At 34.4% G+C, this 21,970-nt stretch overlaps 1 protein-coding gene across 2 annotated transcripts; it reads left to right on the top strand.

The window, feature by feature from the left end:
* The first annotated feature begins 1,096 nt into the window (after positions 1-1,096).
* LOC21407391 (polycomb group protein EMBRYONIC FLOWER 2) lies at positions 1,097-19,715 on the top strand. Of its 2 annotated transcripts, none has more exons than XM_024163174.1 (22): positions 1,097-1,258; positions 1,521-1,668; positions 1,808-1,863; positions 2,516-2,630; positions 2,772-2,931; positions 3,021-3,089; positions 3,683-3,822; positions 4,005-4,067; positions 4,262-4,383; positions 5,706-5,770; positions 7,581-7,633; positions 7,721-7,774; positions 7,873-7,932; positions 10,179-10,225; positions 10,360-10,481; positions 11,471-11,509; positions 11,591-11,726; positions 13,541-13,589; positions 14,470-14,553; positions 15,285-15,364; positions 19,110-19,199; positions 19,481-19,715. In XM_024163174.1, exons 2-22 carry the CDS (start codon positions 1,543-1,545, stop codon positions 19,599-19,601), a joined length of 1,851 nt encoding a protein of 616 aa, XP_024018942.1. In that variant the 5' UTR covers positions 1,097-1,258; positions 1,521-1,542; the 3' UTR covers positions 19,602-19,715. The 2 variants fall into 2 exon arrangements, with proteins under 2 accessions (XP_024018942.1, XP_024018941.1); XM_024163173.1 differs by having other exon boundaries at positions 11,588-11,726.
* The last annotated feature ends 2,255 nt before the right edge of the window (positions 19,716-21,970 follow it).

Raw genomic sequence — 21,970 nt, 5'->3', positions numbered from 1 at the left:
CCGACCAAGAACAGACCTAGAATCGACCAAGATGGGACCCAACCTAGAACCGACCTGAACTGACAGGAAGACACAGAACTGCCCTAAGAACCGACCTAACCTGGAACCGACCCGAACTGAACCGACCAAGAACCGACCACCCTAAAACTGAAACCGACCTAGAACAGACCACAGCGAAACCAAAACTGACTAAGATACGAACAGACCACACACTAATGTATGCAATTCTTGTTTTCTTATATTAAGTTTTTGTTCTTGTAAAAATGTAGAAAAAAATAAAACTTTAATTTTACCTGAGCAGATTCCGTTGCCTCGTCGACGGGGGTTCGGGAAATGGCCGTCTTAGTTGAGGAAGAAGAGCTATTTTGTGATGCCATTTCAGTCGTGGAAGTCGCCGGTTTTTGGTTGGTTTTTAGTGAGGGAGATGGTCAGTTTTTGGGTGGTCGGTCCTCGGCGAGAGATGGTCGGTTTAGTCGGGGAGAGTGAGGAGTGTGGTCGGTCATCGGCGAGGAAAGGTTGGTTTTGTCAGGGAAAGTGAGGAGTGTGGTCGGTTCTCGGCAAGAAAGGGTCGGTTTCGTCAGGGAGAGTGAGGAGTGTGGTCGGTCCTCGGCGAGGAAGGGTCAGTTTTGTCGGGGAGAGTGAGAAGTGTGGTCGGTTCTCGGCGAAAGAGGGTCGGTTTTGTCGGGGAGAGATGGTTGGTTTTGTCGAGCGATGAGAGAAACTCGGCGAGAGAGAAACCGGTGAGAGGTTGTGAGGGAATCGGTCGTGTGGTCGGTTTGTGAGAGAGAAATGGTCGGTTTTTGAGCGTTGGTGAGGAGAATTTTTTGAAATGACCCATACACATAAACTAGATATGACCTATTTTTTGACACGTAAAGTACACGTCATAATTTTTTTGTTATAAAAAAAAAGTGGTTTAGATCTCCCATTTCTGTTTTATTGTAGTCTCTTTTTATCAAATTTTCTTGTAATTTTTGTAATTAATTCAAAATATCACGCAGGAATAGTTCTGAGAAATTCTTGTAATTAATTCAAAGATAAATATCCCAGTGAAGAAAGGTAAATAAAAAGAAAAAAGCAAAAGAAAAGAGCATGAGATATGCTGTCAGAGTGAGGTAGCAAAAGGTTGCGGAGGAGGAGTTGAATGAAGCAAACGATAGCGATTGCAGAAGAATTCGGCAGATCAAACCAAAACATCACACAAAACCAACAAACTCCATATTCTCTCTTTTCTCAATCTTCTCTCTCCGGTGGCTCCGTAAGTTTCTCTCTCTACGTCTCTCTCTCTCTCTTCAGCCACTGCCCTAGCGTTTGAGCTTCGCGTTCGTATCGTGAACCGTGAAATTCAAACAAACGAGTTCTTCTTCTTGCTCTTGTTGTGTTTCAATTCATTCGGCCATAGCTGAATCGTCTTTCGCGTTCGAATTCGGTGTTCTTTGAGTTTTTGTTTCGATTCAGGTGATTTCTGAGGATTTCTTCTCTTTTTATTGGTTTGTTTTCCTTCTTTTGTTCGATTTCAGCTCCGTTAGATTAACGGACTAGATGTGCCGGCAAGAATCGCGCGCGCGTATGTCGGCGGAGGAGGAAATTGCGGCGGAAGAGAGCCTTTCCGTTTACTGCAAGCCCGTCGAGTTCTACAACATTCTTCAGCGCCGTGCCATAAGAAATGTGAGTTCTGGTTCGCCCTAAATGCCCTAATTTTCGTCTTTGATGCTTTCTACGTTTTGGTAAAAATGGGATGCTTGTTTCCTTAATCAAATGTTTTTTTTTTCCCTTTTGATTCGTTGCGTTTTGTGGTCTTTTGTAGCCGTCATTTCTTCAAAGATGTTTGAGTTACAAAATAGAGGCAAAGCACAAAAGGAGGTAATATAATCATTTTTCGGTATAATTTGTTTGAAATAATTCTGTTTACTCATATTGATGCCTGTGCAATAGAGAATTTTTGCTTATGAATTTGTTGTTGGTAAAGAGTTGGTGTATAGTATTGTTTGGATGGTTTACAATAAGTTTTTCTTTTCCCTTTTAATTTAATTTTTTTTTCATTGTTTAGTGTATATGGCCTTTGTTCTGTGACTGTTTAAGGAATTCCTTATTTCTCTAGTTTCCTAATATGGTTTTGAGCAGCATTTGGTTAGTTGTTCATGCTGGAACCAGTTATGGATGCCGATAGGAAGTTGATGGTTTTGAACCCACTTCTTGCTCCCAATACACTCACACTCAATTTGCTATACATAGAATGATCTTTATGGCATGGTTCATATTGGTTCTATGAATTGTTTATTAAAAGAAAATGTTTTCTGCAAATCTATTTCTTAATCTTCCAATATTTATGTACCTTAGCAATTTCGTAATGCTAAGATCGAATTTGTCTGATGTTTTGTGTTTCATCTTTCATTGCAAAGAGCAATTTAGGGTTAAAGTCTTTAGAATAGTTGGACTTCGTTGTTATTTTTGTTTTGGATTAAGCTTAAAGACTGACTTGAGGGACTAATTGGATTCTTTAATTAAATTGCAGAATACAAATGACAGTTTCCCTTTCAAGGGCCAAGAACAACGGTGCACAAACTCAGAATTTGTTTCCTTTGTATGTTTTTTTGGCAAGATTAGTTTCTGATATTGCTGCTGCTGAGGTAAGAATCTATTCAAGTTAAACAGTCAATGTATATCGTTTTGCATCTTATTCCACTTTCTCTAGTGTTAACCAGAGGTAGTTCTCTACTGTAGATTGTTATCTGTTGTCTAATTGTAGTATTCTTTTTGTACAAAAAAAGTACTCTGCTGTATATCGATTCAACCGAGCATGCATGTTAACCAATTCCACTGGTGTTGAGGGGAGAAATCAAGTCCAAGCAAATTTTATTCTGCCTGATATTAATAAGCTGGCATCAGAGGTTAAATCTGGCGCAGTTTCCATCTTGCTTGTCAGCTTTGGTATGCATACGTGATGTCATACTACTGATATGAATTAATTGCCATAAGGATCTTTTATTTGAATTTGTCTCTTCATTATTTTCTTGCAGTGGGAGTCCAAAATTCTGTTGGTGGAACGAATCTATCAAAGGGTGCTTTTGATATGGCTTCTTTTCCTTGTAAGTTTTGCTTAACTCGCTTCTTTTTTGTGTAATCTATCAGAAGCCTACTATTCCGTATCCTTCTGACCCCAATTATGTATAGAGAATTCTCTGAATTTTATTTTGTTTCATTTATTTTTTTACTATCAATCTCCAATTATTTATTTTGTTTTTTATTTTGTCAAAAAATGCTTTGGACCAGGGAGTTTATTTGATTCAGGAAAACTCAGAAAAATTGGAAAACAAACTAGAGCAATAACACAAAGGTCTTTTATGAAAATTTTGCCGTTTCATTTGCTAAAAATCTTAGCTTATGGGCTAGGCAGCTTTTAGAAACACACAATGATTGGAGAATACGCATGGGCAGATAAAGAATTAAAATAAATTATTGGATAAAAAATCCTGATTTTGTTGATCTTCAGTTATCCTGATATTGAATTCCAAGTCTTTCTCCACTGACCGTAAAAGATTTTTTTTTTTTTAAATTTTTTTTAGCGGATGTCTCAAGTCTGAAGACATACAGGAGTTTTTTTCTTTTCTTTTTTCTTTTTAAATTTTTTCTTTCTTTTTTCATTTTTCTTTTTCCAAACTAATCTCCTTTTTGCTAACAGCAAAAGTTGGGGGATACTGTCTATGGAGCAAGATACCGTTGGAATCACTTTATATCTCGTGGGAAAATTCGCCAAACTTTAGTTTGGGACAGCGAGCTGAGATGATGTCAACTGTAGATATGCAATCTTGCTTCTTGAAGGTATACGTTATCATATGGTTACTGGTTAACAAAAAATGTGGAACTTATAACTGGCAATTAATTTCTTATTTTAATGGTAGCCAAGGGAAAAAAAATTATGGTAAAGATTCACTTTCCATTTGCATGTTCTCTTATGGATGATGGGGCCAGATTTAAGTTATTAACTTCTTTCTCTCCTGCAGTTGAGCTGTTCGAATGAGGAAAAATGCATCTCAATTGAAGTTCCATATAATCTAGAAACTGTGGTTTGTTTCGCCACCATCTTTTTTAATTTGACGAAACCATATCATGATCAAACTGTGGTTTGTTTCGCCGACATCTTTTTTAATTTGACGAAACCATGTCTTGATCAACCCTGTATACGTTCTCTTCAACATTTCTACTTTGAGAACCATATTGATGACAACCTCTTACTTTTTGATTGTTTTGGGTCTTGAAGAGTAACTCCCAGCAAGTTCAAGTTACTGTTTCTGCAGAAGAGTTTGGTGCTAGAGAAAAATCTCCTTACAATTCATATATATGTGGTGACGTTCCGTCTTCATCATTGTCTCAAATTATTCGGTAATTTTCATTCATCTCATGGGTAATTGTTTTATTTGCTTTTACATCAGGTCATTGATTTTATGGATATTACAGTGATTTCATTGCTTAAGAAAAATCATTGTTGCTGGGTTGATATACTGCTGGGTTGATATACTATTAGTACTCGATGCTCTTCGGTAACTTGTTAGGTCTTCCTTTGCTTTCAAATCACATGTAGTGGGACAATTGATTACTTTTTAATTGTTGTTCTTGTTGTTATTGGTGATATATAATCTTGAGCTTACGAAGTGTATTTCTTTTAAAATACTTTAACTAGCTACATATCTGAGATCAAGATTGAAGCAATAGCCACATGCACGACTAAGCATACAAGACTTTTGTTTTTAATAAGACATTTTATGACACAGAAAAAAGATAGTAAAAACTATTTAGATTCCAAAAAACATTATCGTGATATTTATCTTTAAATTTGAAAAGCTTTTTGCTTCCCTGGTCAAATGATCAAAAAGACAGCTATAACCATATCAATTGCACTAGGAAAGGGCCGTACCACTTAAATCAAACTCAGAAGAGAGCTCTCAACCAAACTAGTCTTAAAGGACCGAGGTATACTCCATAGAAAACCATCTCTTTGATAGGAGACTTGTACGCTTTGATGTTAAACAATTTTGTTCTGTTACAGTTCCAAAATTAATCAATAAGGCAACAGAACCCAAATTGTTCAATATCGAATGCTTGGGTAATTGATGTTTTTTGCCTTGAAGTCTTCCTCTAAGGTTCTTATTTCTATATAAAATTTCAGGTTATCTACTTTTGTGTTTAGTTTTGTAGTGGTAAGACACTTTTATCTTTGAAGAGTTATGCTGAGATCTGTAAGTTTCATTAGCAATGAAATAAACCAAGGCTTAAAAGGAGGACTCAAAGAAGAATATGAGGGTTAGGAAAGTGGAGAGAGAAAGGAAAGTAGAAGGCAAAGCTAGCTTTTCCTGCACCCCTTTTCTCCATGTTTTGATTTAAGAAATAAAATGTTGGATGACCTCATGCGAGTTGTGACTCGGACTAATCATGCATGCAAAATGTCATTTATGTCTTGTAGTGTGTATCTGCATTTGAATTTGACAGCGGTTTTAGGATATTAGATGTGAATGCCATTTAACAGTATTCTTTGGTATTGTTATCGTTGTTGTTGTCCCCTGCTTTTTGTTTTTCTTTTGATAATTGGCATTCAGGATATTTTATTGATTCACCATAGAGAAATGACATTCTTGTTGTTTGATTGATTCATTATTGTGGTGAATCATTTAATACATAGATAAAACTTTGTCACTTATCTCATTCAGGTTGAGGGCAGGAAATGTCATTTTTAATTACAGATACTACAGCAATAAGTTGCAAAGAACAGAAGGTATTACACTTTTTTCTTTTGCATACTTTTTCTTGTTCCTCTCTTGCTCTCTCTGTAGCTCTCTGTTGATTGAATCATTTCTTTGTTCTCACTGTTCTTGTATATCTAAGTCTTTAAAGAAGTTGGTTTGATGAGTATACACACACACACACCCCAAAGTATACCGCTGTGTGTTTTTTGTAATTTTGTCAAGGAAAGTTAAAGAGACATTTCAGGTTCTCTAATTTTTGTTTTCTTTCTTTAAATTTTGGTTAGCAATCGACTGTCATCTAGATTCGGCTAGAGTATTGTTGAGAACATAGCAAGAGTAAAGCTTCCCTGAATTTGACTTATTGTCAGATCTGGGAAGGAATGGCGAATGTGCGCGTCGAAGCTCTTGATGGTCATGGACTTCTTCCAAGTCCAAGTTGTATTCGTCAACAAAAGGACTGAAGGGATACAAAGTCATTTTCACTTTACATGGTGGCATTATGTAACACTTGATGGCTTTTTAGGTTAACATAATGACATGGACATGGGTATTAGTCTAGACAATATGTAAACAAGAAAGAAACCGTATGTGGGAATTTTTATATAGACATTTGGTTGGAAAATATGTTGCATGATAAAATTCTCCTATAGGCTTCTAGTATCTTCTGCTTGGCTGGTTTTGAACCTAAAGATATAACATAGATTCATTGCGAAGGTTGGAGGAATATTGCCTATTTACTTTATAAATAAAAATATGGGAAATATTTCCGGGAGGAACAAAATAAAGAAGGCTGGTCATTCGAGCAATGTGGAGAAGATTTTTCATTTTTCTTGGGGAGGAAGGGAGAGGGTTGAGGCGCTGTGTGTTGAGAAGTGTTGTTGTTGTTGTTGTTGGTTTTTTGTTTGTTTGTTTCTGAGAGTGTGTCTAGAAGTAGAATCGCTACTTTTTTTTTCCTTTTTTTTTCTTTTTTTTTTTTTTGAGTCAGAGTGAGGGAGGGAGAGAAGAGGGGGGGATGGGGGTTGCCGGGTTAAGAAGAATTTCCTTTTTTTTTTTTTTGAGTCAGTGTGAGGGAGGGAGAGAAGAGGTGGGGATGGTGGTTGCCGTGTTAAGAAGAATTTCCTTTTATTTTTATTACTACTCTTAGTATCTTTTATATATTTTTTTGAGAAGCTTGTATTGTTGGTTCGGGACGGGCTCTGTTCAGGAGTTCATAGACCTAAGAGAAAAAGGAGGACTGAAAAGGAATTTTCAATTTCTTCCGAGAAGTTTGTGTTGTGTTTTTGAAAGGATCCGTGTGTTCAGGATTTGTAGTGAAACCTGAAAAGTAACAAAAATTTTGTGATTTAGACACTGAATTTAAATGCTCTGTTTCACGGGCAGCTTTAAATATATGACCTACACATGTTACTTTAGTTTTTCTCAAATAAGTAAACCAATAAATAGAAATTATGAGTCTGAAAAAGGAAAATATATTAATAAAAAAAATAAGTATAAAACCTGTCTTCTGGTCAATTTTGTTGGGTTTTGTTAATTATGATATCATATATATATATTTTTTGTCCTTCTTACCATAAAGTTGGGCGTATTATAATCTCAAAAAGAAAAGTAGTATTTAATTTTTGACTTAAAGTTCTTTGCTGGCTAGTACAATGGTGCTCTATTCTATATATGTGCTGATAATTAGTGGTGTTTTATTTAGCCCTCAGAGATATATACTAGACATTTTCTATTTTTCCCGATCTCTGTCTTTCTATTCTTTCTATTTTTTATTTATTCTATCTTCCTCTCTAATCTATCGTGATCTTGTTTGCGGCATAATTTTGGTAAATTATCTTGCAGTAACTGAAGACTTCTCCTGCCCATTCTGCTTGGTTAAATGTGCAAGCTTTAAGGTCGAACTTTTCCTTTTTAATTTTTAAGGTTTTTCATTCTTTTAAATTAATTATGAAATGAAGTCCCAATTTTCATTTTGTTTATAGGGCCTGAGATTTCACTTGACCTCATCGCATGATCTCTTCAACTTTGAGTTTTGGGTTGGTAATCTTCGAGAATCTTGGTGGCAATCCCACATTTAGATATGGTGAAGTGTGAATGTGTCTGGGTGACTACTGAGCTAATGAATACTTTGTAGGTGACAGAAGAGTATCAAGCTGTGAACGTGTCTGTCAAAATTGACAATGGGAGATCGGAGGTCTGATAGTATAACCTTAAGAATACTTCTGCTTGTTCTTCATATCACTTTACTGCTATTAACTTATGAATGCTCTGTTGTAGTTAGGTTCCATGTGGATTGTTGGGTGTATGGATGTCCATATAACACTTACGTGTCGTCGTGTGTGCATTGCACTTACATTGAGGTTTTAGTTACAGGATTGTTTTGCCTTTTCTGTAATGAGATGACTGATAAATCCATATGTTGTTTATTTGCAATCAAGATGCCCAGGCAGCACTTAGCTAAAGGTCTCTGATAGGATCTGTTTGTTGGTTTAAGGGAATTAGTAGTTTGTTAGTAGTTGTTACTTGTTAGAAGAGAGTTAGCAGTATAAAAGGGAGGGATTGGGAGTTATGCGGGTTATGGTCTGATTTATGAGAATTTGGGGAAACCGTTAGGAGAGTTGCAGTCTCTCGAATGTTGCTATCTTTGATTCTTTGTATGCGTTTCTTGATTCAGTCAATAGAATCAATTCTTTCTTCTATTTTGTGAGAATAGACTGTAGAAATAGCTAGGTTCCTAACAGGCTCTGTTCATTGCAATGTTGAACAATGGGTTTCATAGTCTGCCGGTTTTCTCCAACCGTGAAATAGTCTTTTGCTTCCTGTTTCATTTACTGGAATTAGTCTGGTAAAAGCAACTGAGATATTGATAAAAATACAATAAGATTCTAACTAGAAACAAAGAAACTGAACTGAAATGACTGAATCTTTATTGAAGAAGATTTGATGAATCTCAGTACAATCAACAAACACTAACATGGAGGTATTTGACAAACCATCGAATCTCGCGAAGGTTTCCCCAATTTCCCACCAATCTGACCATGCCCCTCATTAGTTCCCAAACCTTTTATTACTAATTCTTACTAACAACCTTCTAACTGCTTATGAGACTACTTATCAATAACAACAGCTAACCAAACACCCAACCAACTATAAAGTTCATCTCAAAATGGTGATACTACTATTTTTGTCATCTTCTTCTATCTAATCATATGCTTGGGCCAAGAATAGATCAAGGTTGATAATAGGGAATCAAGAGGAGAAATAGAACCAGAGGATGGACGAATAGAGAAAAAGAAGAAGAACTAGAAAGAAGGAAACAAGAAAGTATTCATTATTCATCAAAAGTCGGAATTGGAATTAAATCACTAATGTATTTACAGAGATCTAAATTAACAAAAAGATAAAACTTAATTAGTTTTTAATATTTCTGAGAGATAATGATGATTCCAAAAAAATCTAAAAGATAAATCTAAGTTTACATCTAAAATATTAAAATTATCTAATCCTATGCCGCACCATTTTAGAAGAAAAAAAATATTCTCCTCGGGTTGAAGAAACTCGACTCCGACAGTTGACAAGTTTAAACGCCGACAATCATATAGCAATAATTTGAACCTCAAGAAACTCTTTCATAGAACATTTTATTCTGAAAGTAGGCATATGAATGTAGTATTTGATTGTAGAAACATCCTTACATAAGATACATCTTCAGTGATAGATTTGGAGGAATATGATTTAAAACATAAAGAACACTCGAGCCTTCTGATCACTAGGGTTGGGAAACAATTCTACCTCATTGAAAATCAATTCCATTGTTAGTTTTGAAGGAAATTCAATGCATCAGAACCTTTCGACAACATATGTGGAGGAATACGGTTCAATTGGGAGGAGCTGGTTCATCAATAATAGCCTTGGGACAAGAAGGGTTACTGGTCACATCCTTGTGTCTTACTTTCATCTTTTTCAAGAGGTGCATTTGGTTCACTAGGAGCTTGTGAAGGAAAGACTAGGTTTAGACATAATTTTTCTTTTGGTTTGGTAGGTTTGAAGATCGAGGTTCATTCATTATGTCTAAAAATATATCGATTTCCTTTAGCATATGTCACATCATGAGCATTGGCCCAAGGAAGTTCTAGCGAAATATGAATGATGATTCATTAGGGGAAACCAAATGGCTTTTTGGAGAGGGATTCTCTTGACAATACATGAATATACTTTTTTATTATTTTAAAATAAACAAATTTCAATCGATATTGATACACATGCAAATACTCCGTGTTTTTCCTTTTCGTACAGATTGAACGCTAATGGATTGACAATTTTAAGTATATGACATATCGATGAACAATATAATTACATCTCTAATAATTATTTTTTGTATCTATGCACTATTCAGCATTCATTGCTCTGCAAATTTAAGCCTTTAATTTTCATCTTTAGATTGTTGCAGATGGTGTTGATCCTAAGCTACAAGTATTCTTCTTTTAGTAAGTCATGTTTTTGTTTCTGTTTTAAGCCAAAGTTTGTACTGCATTTCTTTTGTGTGTGTGTGTGTTTTTTTTTTTTTTAATTTTTTTTATTTGAGTTAACATTTATGAATGCTTTATATGTCTATTTCAAGCTCAAAGCCACTTAAACGCAAGAGACTGAAGAACCTACTTCATGGTGCAAAGCATGTGCATCCATATATCTTGGAGTCTAATTTGCGCGCGGGAGTCTATGAGCTATTGGACAAGGCAGATGGTAAAACTTTCTTTTGTTGTCTCTGTAAATTTGGGGCTTATGATAAGATTTTGAACATGAAGGTTATGTTTAGTTTGTAGGATTGAACTTCCAAGAGGAGGTTAACATTGTGCCGTCTTTTGCTAGGTTTTCCTCTCAAGTATTAAAAATGCAGAATTTGGTGATGAAGATCAAATCAATTAGCTTTGAATTAAGATTTTATAAGAATTTATGTTATCTTGAAATTAGGTTTAGTTTCCCGTTTATCAAGTTTCCTTATTTTGTTTTGGTTTAGTTCCCTATTTCGTTATTTAGTTTGCCTATAAATTTCTCTCTCAATTTCTTCATAAGTTCTTTAATCTCTCTCTAATTCCCCTTCTCCCACTTTCTCTCAATCCTCGCCTTTTCTACAAGTTCTGCATCCCACAGATGATTAATAGGACAAGTTATAAAATCTTCTTCACTCATAGAAAGGAAAAGAGTGAAAAGAGAATTGTTGAAGAACTTGCGATGAAAATATTACTTGTTTTTATCTGCTGAAATGTAGCATGAGTTGATAGCCTACCAATTTTATCATGCTTTCCGACCATAACTAGGTCACAAGGCATTGCAGTATACTTCTACTCGTGCTGATCCTGTTGAGAACTTTTTGTTCTTTTCTTCCCCCTCGTAGCTGTTTTATGATATGTACATAGTACATACATATTTATATGCACACCCATACACATACGTATCCGAATGTGCATGTGTCTGTGGGCCCGTTTGTTTCATATACTCAAGCTCAAATCACTGATTCTGCTAGTGTTTTCCTCTCACAAAAAATTTAAATTTCAAACGTCAGAATCAAGACTCATGGTTTGAGTATACCTTTCAAACGGGCCCTGTGCTTGTTTATCTATCCTCTATCCGTCTATTCGTCCATCTACTATACATATATATATATATATGTATTATTTTACAGTCATATGCTCTTATTATAAAATTGTTAAAAAATATTCTTGTTATCTCAGATGCTCATTCCAGTAAAGGTGAAAGGGCTCGTATCTCAGGTTAGAATTATTTTCATATTGTTGGTATTGCTGCTCACGAGCGTGTACGAAGTGTTACTTCCTGCTATTATGGTGCAGTAGTTTCAAGTGCCTTACTGCTATCAAATGCTGATCCTGGTTGTGTTCAATCAACGTGTGGAAATAATCTTGCACCTCCTGCAATGTTGCAATTCGCAAAGACAAGAAAGCTATCTGTGGAACGTTCAGACCCTAGGAAGTGTGTATTCTCTCTCTTCCTATGTAGTTTTCGTTGACTTAATGTTGTGTTTCCATTTTGAACTTGTACAAATTATTTCCCATTGAGATAAATAAATAATGTAGTGGTAGTGGCCACTCCAAACTCTCCTCGAGTCAAGGCTCTATTTTTTAGTTAGAGCCAATCGTAAGTATATAAGACCATCTCCAATGCAAATGTTAATGCCAATTGTATATATAGCATCAAAAAGTGTGATATGGTATGTTATTTTCATTTTTGCTCCAATGCATAATGTTATTTGAAATGCTAACTCTTTCCCATAATATTGAACTTTAAAAGTTGCAAAAGTGAACTTTTATTTTTAAAATAATTAGAAAATGCAAAAGTTGCAATGATTACATGAAAAAGTAAACGTTTCAACCAATAGCAATCAAATGCCAAATTTCCCATATGCTATACTTGGTGGGAAATTTGTCACAAAGTATAACATATGGGAAATTTAGCACAACAAATAGCATTGCATTGGAGAGTGTTTTTTGCACCCAAATGCTAAATTTGCAATTGACACATCAATTATAGCATTGCATTGGGGATGCTCTAACGTTATTAACTATGATCTAAAATATGGTCGTTCCCACTCAAAAGTCTAGAGATTAGGCTCTTCCTAGTTCGTCAGAGCCACTGAGCCAGTCTTGAGGATAATAACATTGGTATAATCTGAAATTTCTTGTTTGTGCATGTCGCTTTTCTCCTTAGATTTATTTGTACATCAGTGGGGGATTTTTTTTACATCAGTGGGGGGTTTTTTTTTTTTTTTTTTTTTTTTTTTTCAAACTGAAAAAAATGTGGCATGGGGTGTGTGTGTGTGTATTTAAGTGTGTTTCCCCTTTTCTTTTTATACATATGAATGCTAAAAAATGTTGCATGTAATCATAGAAGTTCTTACAATGGAAAGTTGAGGAATTCATTCTAGAAAAGTGAGATAGAGCTCGCAAGTTCTTAGCTGAAGTATTAAGTTCACTTTTTCATGATGCATCTAAAATTAAGAAATGCTTTTACAAAAATTTGAGGTAATTGAGGAGTTAACAACAAAGATGGTCGCTACTAAAGTTGCAACCTTACCAAGATTCTAAATGGAACTTGATAGTCTTTGATATTATTGATCATCATTATTCTGATCTTCAATGAAAATACAATATTTTTTTTCTTCAAGTTTTTAAAGATGTTTTTTTATTTTTTTTATTTTTTATAATTGTTATATATATATATATATGTATGAATTGTCTCATTGATCGTTCTATTTTAAAATTTGTTTATATTTGTGGATCAAAATAGTCTATGTTTCCTTCTTCGAAATTCTAGCTCTCTGACCTTTATCCGTACATTATAAATGTTCTTGCTAAACTATGTTCAATACATAGGATCCTTTTTATGGGCAACACCAACCTAAATATGTTGATTATGTCCAAATTTGACACTGCGAAACTTCTCAAGTTGCTCAGGAGTTGGTCATTTTGTTTATCCTTGGGTATCCAATCTAGATGAGTTTTTGATAATGTATAAGGCTAACTTTGATTTACAAAGGAAATGTAGTTCAAAAGAAAATTTTTGTTGGCTTCATCGATAACTACTTGTATATATCGGCTGTTGGTAACAGGTTTTCTCTTGTTTTAATAGGGGAACATCTTGTTTGTTCAATATGCAATACACACAATAATCAGCCGATTTTTCATGTATCCATTTTTCTTTGCTCCATTTTTCCCTCGTTTTAATTTACTTCTGAGTGTGAAAATGTGGATTAGCATTTGATCTAGTGTACTAATTATTTTTTTCAGTTGTACCTTACTGCGGAAGCGGCAGTTCTTTCATTCTCACAGAGCCCAGGTGACAAGCGATTTATACTGTAATGCTTATTGCTTAGAAATTCTGTGTGTTTTGTCTGTAATTCTCTAGAACTGTTAAATTACTCATTTTTATATGCATTTTTGGGGAGAAAAAGTAAAAGATAATGCACTTGGTGTAGCAGTTAATTACTCTCTCTTTAGCAAAGAAAGGGAAGGGAATAAGCTTGTCCAATCTCTGGAATAATAATACCTAAATTTGAACTGAACGTGGGGCTTGAGGCACAGTTCTATTTTCCCCTTTCCACTGGGTTGGATTCTACACCGCCTAATATTCTTCAGCTTTTTATTATTGTTTGTCACATTTCACGCACACTTGAAGGAGAACCCTGCCTCATGCTAATCTTTCATCCCAATAGAAATGATAAACCATATTGGCAGCATGTTAATATTCTCTGATTAGGAAAATAAGATCTTGACTGAGTTAAATATGAATAGAGACAGCTTTCTAGTTGTAAGGGGCCATTGAGGAAGTGGATATTGCTTTAAATTTACCAAAACCTTTGTGAGTGTTGTGCTCTTGAACAATATTCATGCAAGTTAGAAATGTTGACTAATTATATTTGCCGGAATGATAAGTTCTATTCTGTTTTCCTATGAGATTTTTTTTCTCTCTATTTGAACAGTATTTATATTTTATTTCTTGCGTTTATAATTTTGAAACCATGTTCCCATACTCTTCATTGTGATAAATGTGAGGTAGTTATTGGTAACCGAAGATGGTATCGGCAGCTTTTCAGGGAAATTTTCTTATTATTGTCATCTTCCATCTTTGATTAAAGATTTTAGTCCACTTGTGATCAAAATGCATCTATTAGTCTGTCTTATTCTTTTCCCCCTCTTTTTTTTTCATTCTCTTGAAGCCCATGGCAATAGAACAAGTGTTGTCAGATAGGGATAGTGAGGATGAAGTTGATGATGATGTTGCAGACTTTGAAGATCGAAGGGTACGCTTGATAATTGCTCTCTCTCTCTCTCTGAGTTAATCATTGAGGCATTTTGCATAACAAACCCTTGACTGATTATCATATTCATCATGACTGCTGTTATCATCACTATATCTACTGGTGCAAAGCACCACCATGGCACTAATATCATTGCTACAGCCACCAGCACGACAGTATATGCATACATATATGTGTGTTTTTGTGCGTGCGTGTGTTTTCTGGGATAAGAAACGACTGCCAGTTTTAGCTAAGTTCCACCACCACTTTTACCATATAACTTTGCTTGATTTCCTATTTGATTTCATGCCAATTGTAACTATGAGTAGTCTAGTTGATTTTTTTTTTGTTTTTTGTTTTTTTTTTTTTTTGTTTTGTTTTGTTTTTGTTTTTGTTTTTGTTTTTTTTGTTTTGTTTTGTTTTTGTTTTTGTTTTTTTGTTTTTTTTTTTGGGATGCCTCCACTGTGGTTAGGTTTTCCTTTAATATGGTTACAATTTTAATAATTTGCTCTACTTTGTCTTTGCTTCTCGTTTGATGGTTGATTGCACTAGAAGAATAAGGGTTGGGTTAAGCAATATAGGTAAGTTTATGAAAGTAAATTGGCAAAGTTATAGAGCTTGGTCCTATGGCTTTTACTTTTATATATGGTTATCTTTTGGAATGTGTGTTCTACTAAGCAGCAAAAAAGGGAATTCATTAGTCTAAGTAGCATTTGTTCATTTCAATGTTGTAGATGCTTGATGATTTTGTTGACGTGACTAAAGATGAGAAACAAATGATGCACATGTGGAATTCTTTTGTGCGGAAGCAACGGTAATTTTTTTCCCCTAGTTCCAACTTTTCCTTTACTTTCTTTTGTCACTCCTTAGAAGTCATTTTGTTTGTTTCTTAAATTCTTTTGTTATTGTCTTGGTGATGACTGAAGAGAGAAAAGAGAAGAGTGAAGAGAGAGGAAACAGGAAAGAGAAGAAAAAATTAGAGACAGAGATGGGGAAAAAGAAATCAAGTGGGAAAAATAATTAAATTCGATGTTCATCAACTAACTCATTTGGGAAACATAATCCTAATTACTCAAAATTAAATATATCTTAATCATAAATCTCAATAATCCTCGTTAACAATAATAGCAATAATATTAGTATTAATATTTCCTAAATTATAGCTTTCTTATGCCGCATCATTCTCCCTTGATTGGAGAATTTGACTCCGGCAAGTTGAAACTCGGAAGAATCATTGAAGCAACAATCGGAAGACCAAGAAGATCTTCAATCAATTGATTTTGGTAAAAGCCATAGGAACTTGATTGTTGACTGTAGAAACACTTTGTTTGCTTAACAATCACAATTCACAGAAAACACTCGAAGCTTTTGAGCACTACAGTAAGCGAACAACTCCATGTTATTAAAACCAAACACAGTCACATTAGAAGGAAAATCAAGTAAACATGCATTAGATTGAAAGGAAGCAAGAGAAAGTTAAGGAATTTTAGTATGCAATTATATAAGTGAACTTTGCAAGATTTAGAGCAATTTGTTTCCATTGGTAAAGGATAACCTTAGCAAAAATTTCAAGAGAAGTTGAAGTGTGAGAACAAAGTGATAATGGCATAATTGATTTGAAAGGAGATGGATCATCAAAAATAGGCTCGGGCAAGGACTTGTGATGAACAACCTTGTCGTTCTGTCACAATCTTTCTTATTTTCAACCTTCTTGCTAGGTATCATTTTGGGATCTAGGTGCCGAGGCAAGCTCACTAGAACTTGTAGTTTGATCAAGATTCGTCACACTATCAGCTGGGTTCTGTAGATTGCCTACTTTTGATTACGGTTGTGGGGGTTATGTGGGTGTCGGTGTCGTTGTATGTTGATGGTGGTGCAGGGTGTGAGAAGCTCTGAGGCAAGGAGAAGTTTGTTTTCTGAAGGGGTCTTTATGGTTTATGAATGTTTTCGGACCAAAATGATTTTGGGAACAAGATATAGGCTAAAGGAATTGACTCTTTCTCTGGTTTATTTTTTAAAGAAATATGCCCCGCGTGAAATCTGTATTCTAAAAGAGAAGGGACATTGGTCACACTAGCTTCTATGATCAGTATAAGGTATTGATATCCAGCCAATATAGTTGACAAATCCGATTGAAATCAGTGTGAAGAAGATTCATGCGAGAGCTAATCAAGCACTGCTAAATAGTAGTCATGTCCACAAGGAAAGTAAAAGAGATTGTGTCCGTATGAACTAAGTAGAAATCAGGCTGGAATTAGAGGAATTTGTGAGACCCCGTTCCCGTCTGACCAATTGATGCAAAAATAGAGAGTGAAAAGAGAGGAGAAAAGAGAGGAAAGAGACGGAGAAATTAGGGGGAGAGAGAGATGACAAAGAAATCATCAATCACTTATGGAAAGCAATTGCATAGCTATTTATAGATGAGAAATGCTAGCATCACTCTTTTTGTCACTCTCTTTATCACTCTTTGTCACTCTTTGTCACTCGCTGCATTCACTGTTCGGCATGAAGACTCCACAATCTCATTTTCTATTTAAATAATAATATATCATGTTAGTGGAGTCTACATGCCAAACAATGAATACAAAGAGTGACAAAAAGAGTGATACTAACATTTCTCTTTATAGATAGACAATTAACACAAATAGGAAACTAAACAATCGGGAAACATAACCCTTATCACTCAAAATTAAATATATCCTAATAATAAGTTTGAATAATCCCAATTAATAGAAATAATTCCTAAACTATAGCTTTTCAACTCATAAATAGTTTACTATCACTCTTATCACAATGGGGAAACAAAATCATAATAACGCAAAATTAATAGTTAAATTCATGAGTGGTATGTGAATCCCTGTGTTGAAAGTTGTATCAAATCTAGTCCCTGAACTACATAAATAAAGTTGTACCAAATTTACCGGAACTAATAAGTATATCAAAATTAGTCCTATTAAATAAATAAACACTAAGTATTGATATCCATGGCTTTGTTTTACATTATATTTTTAAATAGTTCTCTATGGGATTGAGCTTTCCCCCGAGCCTGTCATAGTACGGGAGCCTCTTTGGCACTGGGGTCCGCCTTTTTTTTTTTTTCTTTTCTCAATTTCTTGTTTAAAATTGAGGAAACTTTCTTGTGTTTTGAAAAAATGTTCAAAATCTTTTCTTGGAGATAAACTTTTTGTTTGTAAAATCGAAACTAAGATTGAGGATGGGGTTGGGTTGCGGTCGGGATTGGGATCAAGATTGGGGTTGTGGCTGAGAGACGGGTTGCAATCAAGGTTGTGATTGGGGCGGGTCGGTGTTGACGCTAATCCTAGGCCTTATACGGACTCGACCACCCTAGTGTGTACCTTCAACCCAACCTCGCCCACTAATCTCGATCATATCCCAACCTCGGCTCTGACCTCAACCTCCGATCCCAGCCCGACCCTAACTCCAAGCCTTCTTCTAGCCTCTACCTCCATACAAGAATTTTTTGTTTCCTTCATAAAGCATAGGACAAACACAAGTTGGTAACATGTAAAAAAAATAAAAAATAAAAAAATCATTTTTTGTTTAAAAGAAACAAAAAATAAAAAATGATTTAGAACGGTGTTGAAGCTATATGTATTTAATGTATTCTTTCTATTTATCTAATGGAGGGACTAACTATAAACAATTATTTGATTCAGGGGCTAAATTTAGTACGACTTCTTATATTCAACGTTTTCCAATACGAGGGGAAAAAAAAGTTTCCCATCCATTTATTCAAAGGGACTAACTTTGACACATTTATTTAGTTCAAGTACTAAATTTGATACAATTTTCAACATAGAGACAATTTATAAAAAGAGGAGAAAGTTCAGGGACCTTTCATGAATTTATCTTCAAAATCAATTATATCCTAAGAATAAATCTAAATTATCCTAATTAATAATGATACTTCCTAAATTATAGCTTTCCGATTCCGCATCACTTGATTTATTTTGTTGTTCACATCGTATGACAATGTATACTTGGACGTGATCTTACATGCCATCAAAACCTGAAATTGTTTTTGGGAATGATTTATGCTTTGCATTCAAATGTCACATGTCTCAACTGTTAATGGACTGTTCAAGAAATACAAGTCATTTTGTAGTATATATAACAGTGATGTTTCCCCATACATTAAAAACAAAAAATAAAAAATGTCTGAGTTCTGGAAATGAGAGCCATGCTATCCTTGGAATTTGCAAATAAAATGGAAAATGACTCTTAAAGATGTACCAGTGCTACCGAGTTAAAAAAACTCAGAGAATCCCTAATTGCTGATCCCAGCCAACTTATATGTAGACAGCGGTGTTGATTCTTTTAATGTAATTTTTATATGCTTTGCTTATGAACAAGTTGCTCGAATCTTGTTCATTGACAACTTGAGCAGAGACTGGTGTTAGATTTTGGTGCCGTTTGACAGTTCTTTTTTCTACATTTGCTGTTATAAATCTTCGACTTCAACCATGCATCAGTTCATATTGACGCGTGATAAAATGGCCTTAAGTTCATTCTAAAATATTTGGATTTTGTGACGACAGGGTACTCGCTGATGGTCATATTCCTTGGGCATGTGAAGCGTTTTCAAAATTGCATGGACCTGACCTGGTCAAAAACCCATCTCTGATATGGTAATTTTATTCACTTGTGAATTTTCAACCGTCATTTATAGCTAAGATTCCCTTGGATTTAATTTTACCAAAATAGCGACTCAACGTTCTTTTGCATTTACTTAATTTTCCCCATTGAAATGGCCCGTACAAATGTTAGTCTGTTTCTTATCAATTTTTGAGTAAGATATCTTCTTAAATGCATATGCCTTTTTACTACACCTCTCAAAACTTCCTTTTGGGTACTTTGCCTTTATTGTTGCGAGTTTATCTTCTATAACAACATGCTTTTGAGTTGGCAGGTGTTGGAGATTATTCATGATCAAACTTTGGAATCACGGTCTCCTCGATGCACGTATGATGAACAATTGCAACATTATTCTTGAAAGATGCCAAAATCAGGTTTCTGATCCAAAAGATTAGGAGAGGATATATATATTTTTTTTGTTGAAAAAAAAAAAAAAAAAACCCTACCAGGGTTTGAACCCTGAAAAGTTGCAAAGGTAAAGGGTGAGATGATTTGTTTATTCGACGAAAGAAAAAAAAAACTATTGGGGAGGAAAAAAAAGAAACCATTGCTAATTCACTGAAATCACTACACTTTGTACCATATGTTACTGTAAAATGTGCTTTATTAATCATGGTGCTTAATGCGCTCTCATTTACGTTCTCATGGAAAACAAAGAGGCAAGATCTGTCTGTTTACAAGTGGATTCAATTGTCTCTATTTAGCACTCCTCCCCACCTCTTCCCACTCCCAAGAGAAAAATGAATAGAAGAAATAAACAAATTTGGAGTCATGCTTTTAAGTTTTAAGGTGTTCAGAATCTTACTTTGTAGGCGGCAATGAGCAGATTTCATTGTTTATATTTCCAGTTTCACTTGCATTCAGTTGTTGTAAAATTACATTGCATATTAAAGGAAAATTGCATGGGCTTTGCTTGTTTACGATCTGCGTCTATAAATAGTTGAATTTAAAATCAAGGAAAAGAAGACAAATATCATTTTAGATTGCATAGGTCTTGATTTTTTATACTTAATATCTTTTCAATCAAATATTATATCATTCAAAAGAGTATTAATGAATAATAAGAAGAATAAGAGGGAAAAAAAATAGTTGTACACGAAGAGACGGTGGTATTATCAAAAAAATAAAAAGTAAAAAGAAGCAGGGACAAGGGACAGAAATGATATGGGGCAGCTGAGGTGTTCTTTAGTGATCCACCTGATGTTGCGTCTAGTTTTGTTAGGGGATACCGAGGTTAGGGACGCAATGGTGGTAAGATTACTCGATAAGATCGCCTTTGTTCTTAAAAGGCTTATGCTCCTCTAAATAATAGATAGGATAGGAAAAATAGAAAGAAAAAAAAAATCAAGCATGTATTCATCTTCCATTCAACTTAAATGCATTGCTTATTACACATGAATGTTCTTGTCGAAATGAATTCAGTAAGGCATCGCTGAAGATATATAAAGCCTCGACCTCGCAATAGGGCGTCAAAGCTACCTCAGCAATCCGCGTCAGAGTATAAGTGACAGAGCCGTACAAAAGTTGCTTTATCTTAGAAACCGCTTCATTTAAATCCGACGGGAGAGATAAAAAGAGAATATCGGTAGTTCAAAAAAAAAAAATAATGATGAGGCATACCAAAAAAAATAAAAACTTTAGCAAATGTAAAATGTTCACCAAATCACATTTAGATTAAAAAAATTATGATTTTCTATATTTTTTGTCTTTGAATTCTAAAATTAATACATGATTTTTAAGAATTAATGTAAAAAGCGGCACCATTTGTCTATGTATATTCTTTTTTTTTTATGATTTTCTCTATTTTTTGCATTTAAAAAATAAAATAAAATAAAATAAAAATGACGTCAAAATATTTTGAAATTTCGTAGACACCATCCTTACAATTTTCTGAGCATGTCTGCAAAAACATGGCCTTAAAAATGAAAAAAGAAACGGAAATAATAGAAAATAGGCCAATATGAAAAGCTTAAGGAAGTATATAGGCCAACTTTTAGTTATAGAAATTAATAGGCCATAACTTGTCAAGTTATGGTTCATAACTAGATAAGTTATGGACAAACTTGTCAAGTTATGGTTCATAGCCAGACAAGTTATGGACAAAAATCGTGATTTATAGACAATAACTTGTCAAGTTATGATTCATAACCAGACAAGTTATGGACAAAAATAGTAATTTGACCTATTTATTAACTTATGTAAACTATTGGCCTATTAATTTTAATTCATCTCAAGTCTTGGCCTATTTCTCTCTTTCTCCCAAAAAGAAAAATGTTGTCAAAAAGCCTCGGTCCATGCAATAGGGTGTCCAGTAGCCGGGATGGGTAAAAAATTGACATTTTTATTTATGTTATGCATTCTAAAATTAATACATAATTTTTAGGAATTAATGCAACAAGCAAAAAATGTTTTGATGAATATTCTATTTTTTATGATTTTCTTTTTTTTGGGCTTTGAAAAAAAAAATGACACCAAAAATTTTGAAATTTTGCACACACGATACTTACATTTTTCTGAGCATGCTTGCAAAAAATGGCCTCAAAAAATGAAAAAAGAAAAACGCTGTCAAAAAGCCTTCAGCCCGCGTAATGGGGCGCCTAGGGGCCAGGGTAGGTCAAAAATTCACATTTTAATTTATGTTTTGCATTCTAAAATTAATACATGATTTTTAGGAATTAATGCAAAAACAACATTTTTTTATGTATATTCTATTTTTTATGATTGTCTATATTTTTCACTTTTAAAAAATAAAATAAAATAAAAG

Source organism: Morus notabilis, unplaced genomic scaffold, assembly GCF_000414095.1.
Source record: "Morus notabilis unplaced genomic scaffold, ASM41409v2 Scaffold98, whole genome shotgun sequence".
Taxonomy (NCBI): Eukaryota; Viridiplantae; Streptophyta; class Magnoliopsida; order Rosales; family Moraceae; genus Morus; species Morus notabilis.
This window is presented reverse-complemented; position numbering and strand designations above follow the sequence as displayed.